General features: G+C 38.4%; 1 protein-coding gene across 1 annotated transcript in view; it reads right to left on the bottom strand.

Moving 5' to 3' along the window:
• The window catches only part of KCNH1 (potassium voltage-gated channel subfamily H member 1), a 331,323-nt gene that overhangs the window by 227,239 nt on the left and 95,070 nt on the right, over window positions 1-9,014 (bottom strand). The window contains exon 4 of the mRNA XM_049635049.1: window positions 5,691-6,120. Coding sequence (XP_049491006.1) covers window positions 5,691-6,120 — 430 coding nt within the window. The remainder of the gene's footprint in view (window positions 1-5,690; window positions 6,121-9,014) is intronic.

Below are 9,014 nucleotides of genomic sequence, written 5' to 3'. Positions count from 1 at the left end.
GCCCACCAACACAAGTTACTCCAGACAGCACAGGGGAAGTGCCCCGCAGTTCTGTGCCACCCCAGGGACTATCCAAAATGACGAAACAGACGAATTCTCCTCAAAAGAAACTCTAGGAAGTAGTGACAGCTAACGAATTGATCAAAAACAATTTAAGCAATATAACGGAACAAGAATTTAGAATAATACTCATAAAATTAATTGCTAGGCTTGAAAAAAGTATAGAGGACAGCAGAGAATCTATTGCTACAGAGATCAAGGGACTAAGAAATAGTCATGAGGAGCTTAAAAATGCTATAAAGGAGGTACAAAATAAAATGGAGGTGACCACAGCTCGGATTGAAGAGGCAGAGGAGAGAATAGGTGAATTAGAAGATAAAATTATGGAGAAAAGAGGAAGCTGAGAAAAAGAGAGATAAAAAAATCCAGGAGTATGAGGGGAGAATTAGAAAACTAAGTAATGCAATCAAATGGAACAATACCCGTATCATAGGAATTCCAGAAGAGGAAGAGAGAGAGAAAGGGGCTGAAGGTGTACTTGAACAAATCATAGCTGAGACCTCCCCTGATCTGGGGAAGGAAAAAGGCATTGAAATCAAAGAGGCACAGAGAACTCCCTTCAGACATAACTTGAATCAATCTTCTGCACAACATATCATAGTGAAACTGGCAAAATACAAGAATAAAGAGAAAATTCTGAAAGCAGCTAGGGATAAACATGCTCTAACATATGAAGGTAGACCAATAAGACTAGTGATGGATCTATCTGCTGAAACTTGGCAGGCCAGAAAGGAATGGCAGGAAATCTTCAGTGTGATGAACAGAAAAAATACGCACCCGAGAATCCTTTATCCAGCAATTCTATCATTTAGAACAGAAGGAGAGATAAAGGTCTTCCCAAACAAACAAAAACTGAAGGAATTCATCACCACTAAACCAGCCCTACAAGAGATCCTAAGGGGGATCCTGTAAGACAAAGTACCAGAGACATCACTACAAGCCTGAAACCTACAGACATCACAATGACTCTAAACCTGTATCTTTCTATAACAACACTGAATGTAAATGGACTAAATGCTCCAACCAAAAGACATAGGGTATCAGAATGGATAAAAAAACAAGACCCATCTATTTGCTGTCTACAAGAGACTCATTTTAGACCTGAGGACACCTTCATATTTAAAGTGAGGGGATGGAGAACTATCTATCATGCTACTGGAACTCAAAAGAAAGCTGGAGTAGCCATACTTATATCAGACAAACTAGACTTTCAATTAAAGGCCGTAACAAGAGATGAAGAAGGACATTATATAATAATTACAGGGTCTATCCATCAGGAAGAGCTAACAATTATAAATGTCTATGTGCCGAATACGGGAGCCCCCAAATATATAAAACAATTAATCACAAACATAAGCAACCTTATTGATAAGAATGTGGTAATTGCAGGGGACTTTAATACTCCACTTACAACCATGGATAGATCATCTAGACACAGGATCAATAAAGAAACAAGGGCTCTGAATAATACATTGGATCAGATGGACTTGACAGATATGTTTAGAACTCTGCATCCCAAAGCAACACAATATAGTTTCTTCTCAAGTGCACATGGAACATTCTCCAAGATAGATCACATACTGGGTCACAAAACAGCCCTTCATAAGTATAAAAGAATTGAGATCATACCATGCATACTTTCAGACCACAATGCTATGAAGCTTGAAATCAACCACAGGAAAAAGTCTGGAAAACCTCCAAAAGCATGGAGGTTAAAGAGCACCCTACCAAAGAATGAATGGGTCAACCAGGCAATTAGAGAAGAAATTAAAAAATATATGGAAACAAATGAAAATGAAAATACAATAATCCAAATGCTTTGGAATGCAGCAAAGGCAGTCCTGAGAGGAAAATACACTGCAATCCAGGCCTATCTCCAGAAACAAGAAAAATCCCAAATACAAAATCTAACAGTATGCTTAAAGGAAATAGAAGCAGAACAGCAAAGACATCTCAAACCCAGCAGAAGAAGAGAAATAATAAAGATCAGAGCAGAAATAAACAATATAGAATCTAAAAAAACTGTAGAGCAGATCAATGAAACCAAGAGTTGGTTTTTTGAAAAAATAAACAAAATTGATAAACCTCTAGCCAGGCTTCTCAAAAAGTAAAAGGAGATGACCCAAATAGATAAAATCATGAATGAAAATGGAATTATTACAACCAATCCCTCAGAAAAACAAGCAATTATCAGGGAATACTATCAAAATTATATGCCAACAAACTGGACAACCTGGAAGAAAATAGACAAATTCCTAAGCACCCACACACTTCCAAAACTCAAACAGGAAGAAATAGAAAACTTGAACAGACCCATAACCAGCAAAGAAATGGAATCAGCTATCAAAAATCTCCCAACAAATAAGAGTCCAGGACCAGATGGCTTCCCAGGGGAGTTCTACCAGACATTTAAAGCAGAGATAATACCTATCCTTCTCAAGCTGTTCCAAAAAATAGAAAGGGAAGGAAAACTTCCAGACTCATTCAATGAAGCCAGCATTACTTTGATTCCTAAACCAGACAGAAACCCAGCAAAAAAAGAGAACTACAGGCCAATATCCCTGATGAATATGGATGCAAAAATTCTCAATAAGATACTAGCAAATCGAATTCAACAGCATATAAAAAGAATTATTCACCATGATCAAGTGGGATTCATTCCTGGGGTGCAGGGCTGGTTCAACATTCTCAAATCAATCAATGTGATACATCACATTAATAAAAGAAAAGATAAGAACCATATGATCCTGTCAATTGATGCAGAAAAAGCATTTGACAAAATTCAGAATCCTTTCTTAATAAAAACCCTCGAGAAAGTCGGGATAGAAGGAACATACTTAAACATCATAAAAGCCATTTATGAAAAGCCCACAGCTAACATCATCCTCAATGGAGAAAAACTGAGAGCTTTCCCCCTGAGATCAGGAACATGACAGGGATGTCCACTTTCACCGCTGTTGTTTAACATAGTGTTGGAAGTGCTAGCATCAGCAAGCAGACAACAAAAGGAAATCAAAGGCATCAAAATTGGCAAAGATGAAGTCAAGCTTTCACTTTTTGCAGATGACATGATATTACACGTGGAAAACCTGATAGACTCCACCAAAAGTCTGCTAGGACTGATACATGAATTCAGCAAAGTCACAGGATACAAAATCAATGTACAGAAATCAGTTGCATTCTTATACACTAATAATGAAGCAACAGAAAGACAAATAAAGAAACTGATCCCATTCACAATTGCACCAAGAAGCATAAAATACCTAGGAATAAACCTAACCAAAGATGTAAAAGATCTGTATGCTGAAAATTATAGAAAACTTATGAAGGAAATTGAAGAAGATATAAAGAAGTGGAAAAACATTCCTTGCTCATGGATTGGAAGAATAAATATTGTTAAAAGGTCAATACTAACCAAAGCTATCTACACATTCAATGCAATCCCAATCAAAATTGCACCAGCATTCTTCTCGAAACTAGAACAAGCAATCCTAAAATTTGTATGGAACCACAAGAGGCCCCGAATAGCCAAAGTAATTTTGAAGAAAAAGACGAAAGCAGGAGGCATCACAATCCCAGACTTGAGCCTCTACTACAAAGCTGTAATCATCAAGACAGCATGGTATTGGCACAAAAACATACACATAGACAATGGAATAGAATAGAAACCCCAGAATTAGACTCACAAAAGTATAGCCAACTAATCTTTGACAAAGCAGAAAACAATATCCAATGGAAAAAAGACAGTCTCTTTAACAAATGGTGCTGGGAGAACTGGACAGCAACATGCAGAAGGATGAAACTAGACCACTTTCTTACACCATTCACAAAAACAAACTCAAAATGGATAAAGGACCTGAATGTGAGACAGGAAACCATCAAAACCCTAGAGGAGAAAGCAAGAAAAAAACCTCTCTGACCTCACCCACAGCAATTTCTTACTTGACACATCCCCAAAGGCAAGGGAATTAAAAGCAAAAATGAACTATTGGGACCTCATGAAGATAAAAAGCTTCTGCACAGCAAAGGAAACAATCAACAAAACTAAAAGGCAACCAACGGAATGGGAAAAGATATTTGCAAATGACATATTGGACAAGGGGCTAGTATCCAAAATCTATAAAGAGCTCACCAAACTCCACACCTGAAAAACAAATAACCCAGTGAAGAAATGGGCAGAAGACATGAATAGACACTTTTCCAAGGAAGACATCCAGATGGCCAACAGGCACATGAAAAGATGCTCAACGTCGCTCCTCATCAGGGAAATACAAATCAAAACCACACTCAGATACCACCTCACGCCAGTCAGAGTGGCTAAAATGAACAAATCAGGAGACTATAGATGCTGGCAAGGATGTGGAGAAACGGGAACCCTCTTTCACTGTTAGTGGGAATACAAACTGGTGCAGCCGCTCTAGAAAACAGTGTGGAGGTTCCTCAACAAATTAAAAATACATCTACCCTATGACCCAGCAATAGCACTGCTAGGAATTTACCCAAGGGATACAGGAGTACTGATGCACAGGGGCACTTGTACCCCAATGTTTATAGCAGCTCTTTCAACAATAGCCAAATTGTGGAAAGAGCCTAAATGTCCATCAACTGATGAACGGATAAAGAAGTTGTGGTTTATATACACAATGGGATACTACTTGGCAATGAGAAAGAATAAAATATGGCCTTTTGTAGCAACGTGGATGGAACTGGAGAGTGTTATGCTAAGTGATATAAGTCATACAGAGAAAGACAGATACCATATGTTTTCACTCTTATGTGGATCCTGAGAAACTTAACAGAAGACCATGGGGGAGGGGAAGGAAAAAAAAAGGTTAGAGAGGGACGGAGCCAAAACATAAAAGACTCTTAAAAACTTAGAACAAACTGAGGGTTGATAGGGGGGGGTGAGAGGGAGGGGAGGGAGGGTGATGGGTATTGAAGAGGGCACCTGTTGGGATGAGCACTGTGTGTTGTATGGAAACCAATTTGACAATAAATTTCATATTTAAAAAAAATTTTTAAAAATATTCCTAGGAGCATTAAATTAAATTTTTCATTAAAAATATCCAAAAGAAACATGAAATTAATTATAATGGGATATTTTATTTAACCCCCTGTATAAAAATATCATTTTGACATATAATAAATATAAAAGATAATTAATGAGATAGCTAACATTCTTTTTTTCCATATATTCTTTCTCTGGTACCATAAGGGACTGTGCAGACCTAGAGCTGTATTTAAACAGATGTGGAAAGACTTTTCACAATTCACTGTTCTATGAGCAAGCAGGTTACCAAGTTGCATATGATGATTTCATTCTAACTTTATTAGGTAATAGTTATTTCTGAGAAGTAGAATTTCATTGGTCTCGATTTTCTACATGTGCCCTTTAATATTTTCTAAATATCTTTGCAGCAAACATGCAATGCTTTAATTATCAGGAAAATTTTAAAGCTCATCTCAAAAAAAAAAAAAAAAAAAGAACAGAATGTGGCTTATTTTAAGTCATTACACCCTGATCCTGTGAGCGTTGTAGCCATCACCCTATTTCCAACCAATAGAAGTTATGGTGAAACAGGATGTCCCCTGCCCATCCCCCACCCAGCCCCAGCAACTGTCATACTTACAGCCAATCATCATGATGGCCACTGCAAAGATTTTCTCGATGTCTGTGGATGGGGCAATGTTTCCAAAGCCCACGCTGGTAAGGCTGGTCATAGTGAAATACAATGAGGAGATATAGACGGAATTCTTGCTGGGACCACCTTCCCACTTCCCTGAGCCAGATCCATTGAACTGGTAAGGGGTGCCAATGTCCATCGCCAGTTGGTAGAGCCAGCTGTTGTTGCGGATGGTCTTGGTGTCTTCATCAAAGATCTCGTAGTCCCCAATGCTGTACCAGATGCAGGCCATCCAGTGAGCAGCCAGCCCAAACACACACACCAGCAGCACCAGCACAGCGGCTCCGTATTCAATGTAGTGGTCCAGCTTACGGGCCACTCGCCCAAGACGTAGCAGCCGGACAACCTTCAGTGAGCTGAATAGGCTGCTGATGCCCTGGGAGAAGAGGAGCAGAGCATGAGGGCCAAGAACTAAAGATACTACTACTCCTTCCCTCCTCCCTGCCTGGGCTGTTTCCTTCAGCATGGTGTATTTCCACAAGATGAAATATTGTGCAACCCTTTAAAAAATGTTTTAATGTAATTCATGATATGGAGAAATGCTCATACATATTTGTACAGTTATGCATGATACAATTTGAATTTTATTCCAAGGTATATGAATTTCCATTTGCTTTTTCCTACTTCCATTAAAAAGCAGATTAAAAAAAAAAAGACAAGCAAGACAAATAAAATTAGATTTTTATTCTAATTATATTATGATAAGTATACAAATATATTTGAGCATATTTCATACCACTACTATTTTAAAACAATTTTAAGGGTTATATAATATTTCATTTTAAATAATATGAAATATTTTAAGAGTTGTATAATATTTATTTCATATTGTATAATATTTCATTCTAATTATACTGTACATAAGTGTACAAGTATTTATGTATTCAATAAATGGCTAGGGAACACACATAGAAAAGTAAGATATTAATAGTTGTTACTGCTGCATTGTTGAGTTATGGAATTACAGAATATTTTTTGTTATATTTGTATATATTTTTGTTACATCTAAATATACTTAATTTCTAAAATTGAAATTGTTACTTTTACAGTTAGAAAAAATATGTATTTAAAAAACAGTTTTAAAAAGATAAAAATGTATTAAAGACACAATTGAGAAGAATAAAAAGCTAAGATTCTGTTTTCTCAGGAGAGTTACAAATTTTTGGAAACTACATCACTCCCATCAGGTCAGGGATTATACAATCAGACACCATATATTCAAACACAATCAAGGAATCTCCAAGCTACAAGGAAGCTTCCAATTTCATCTGATCAAGCCTCCTATCATCCTGTGGACCCTGGCAGCGCATGTCTAGTCTCCAAATAGTGGTTCTCCAAGGGAATAGCAGTAGTGGAAAGAACACCAGAGTAGAAATCTGGAAAACAGGTCTGAGACTGAAGTAAACCACTAACTTGCTATATGAATTTGGACAAGTCAATTGGCTCTCTCATCCAATTGCCTCTCTCATCCCAATGAGGGAAGTGGACTAGAGGAAATGTAACATTATAGAAGCCACTGCATTCAAAATCCCCAAATTCCTATAGCTTTTCCTACTTCCATGAAAAAGGAAATAAACAAGCAAACAAAATAGAGACATCTCTTTGCACCACAACCGCAGTCTCCCTCACACAGCAAAAATCCAACAGCAGGATGATGTCCTTCACCAAGCAGAATGAATGACTTTTCACCATTCTAAACACTGGACAGTTTCCAGGTCACTGCTAGTCTCTCTTGCTCCCTGTTCCCTTAATAACAACCCCCAAGGGTCAGGTTATGTCACAGACAGAAGGAAAATGTGTAAATGCTTTCTGATGACCTGTTGTCAGAGGCTCACCAAGGCTGCTTCCTCTTCCTGGACATCTCCCAGCCTCTTCCCATCTTGGTGGGTCTTTGAGACTGGTTCTCATCAATGGATGTGAGGTGAAGTGTGTATCATTTCCAGGTCAAGGCAGTTAAAAGGAAGTATGCTTTCTCTTCCCTTTGACATACCTTCCAGATGAGACTAGTGTGACCCTGAAGCCAAGTAATAAAGATGGTGGACATGCAGCATGGAAGAAGCCTGGGTCCCTGAAAGACTATGTGGAACACCCTCTCCTTCCCAATCAATCTGAATCACATTATGATGTGAATGAAAAAAGAAACCTCTGAAACAAGCCACCAAAACTCTGGAGGATATTTGGTACAGTAGATACTATTAGCCTTCCCTGATACGTGAACACACAAACTGTATGTAGCATAGCCTTGTCCATAAAGACCACAAATCAGGCTGCCACACAAATTACTTTTGTTGAGGTGAGAGTGGGGAAGATGGGATTTATTGCACCTTTATTTTATTTTTTTTGGTTTGGCTTTTTTATTTTTTTTTCAAATTTTTATTTAAATTCTAGTTAGTATTGCACCTTTTAAAAAATAAATAACAGTTTTGGAGCCATAAAACTTACTATAGAAATAAGCACTTCTTGCCCAACATACATCAGCAAATAAGTAATAATGGATTTTTCTAAGCCAAGAGACTACATCCCCAGGGTCAGCTATCCAAATTGCTAACTCTGACAAAGTTTACTTTTGGCATGTCCAGTACTCATCCCCTGGGTTCCCTTTTCCCTCCACGTGCTTTCCTCAAAAACCTGCCATGCAGAAAAGGCCAAGAAACCCCTCCCCCCCCATTAAGGGACAAACGACTTCTGAGAGTAAATGCCCTCTCTCCAGAGGGCATCTGCATTTTAACAGAAGGAAACTAACCTCCAATAGTAGAATTAAAAGTACCTACAGCCTGGATGAAGGAGCTATTCTGGGAGGCAAAGGAGCCTTTCTGATGACTCAGAAACCAAACACATGTAAGCAGCCACCTACTCTCCACCTGTTCATAAAGAGGTTACTGAGATCATCTTTCAACAGCAGATCAACCATGAAGCAGAACTTATTACCCAGGGCAAAACTGCCTTGTCATTTTTCCCCACTCAGATTCAATTCAAAGCAACATTTAAGGAGAACCTACTATGTACTCCTTGTGCTAATACCACAGGGAAAAGATTAAAATGATGCTGTCTTTGTCTTCCTGTTCACTGTTATGGCCGCAGTGCCTGGCATGGGGAAGAGGCTTGATAGGAAGAAAGAGGAGAGGAAGTAAGAGCATAGTAACTAGTGCAAGAGGCAAGATACAATACTTCTATCTCACAGTCACAGAACCTGATTGCTGAGAGGGAGAACAGATGTCATCCAGTCTAGCCCTCCGAGTCCAGGGATGCCTTCTAGAGCTCCCTAAGGAA

Source organism: Panthera uncia, chromosome F1, assembly GCF_023721935.1.
Source record: "Panthera uncia isolate 11264 chromosome F1, Puncia_PCG_1.0, whole genome shotgun sequence".
NCBI classification, from domain to species: domain Eukaryota; kingdom Metazoa; phylum Chordata; class Mammalia; order Carnivora; family Felidae; genus Panthera; species Panthera uncia.
This window is presented reverse-complemented; position numbering and strand designations above follow the sequence as displayed.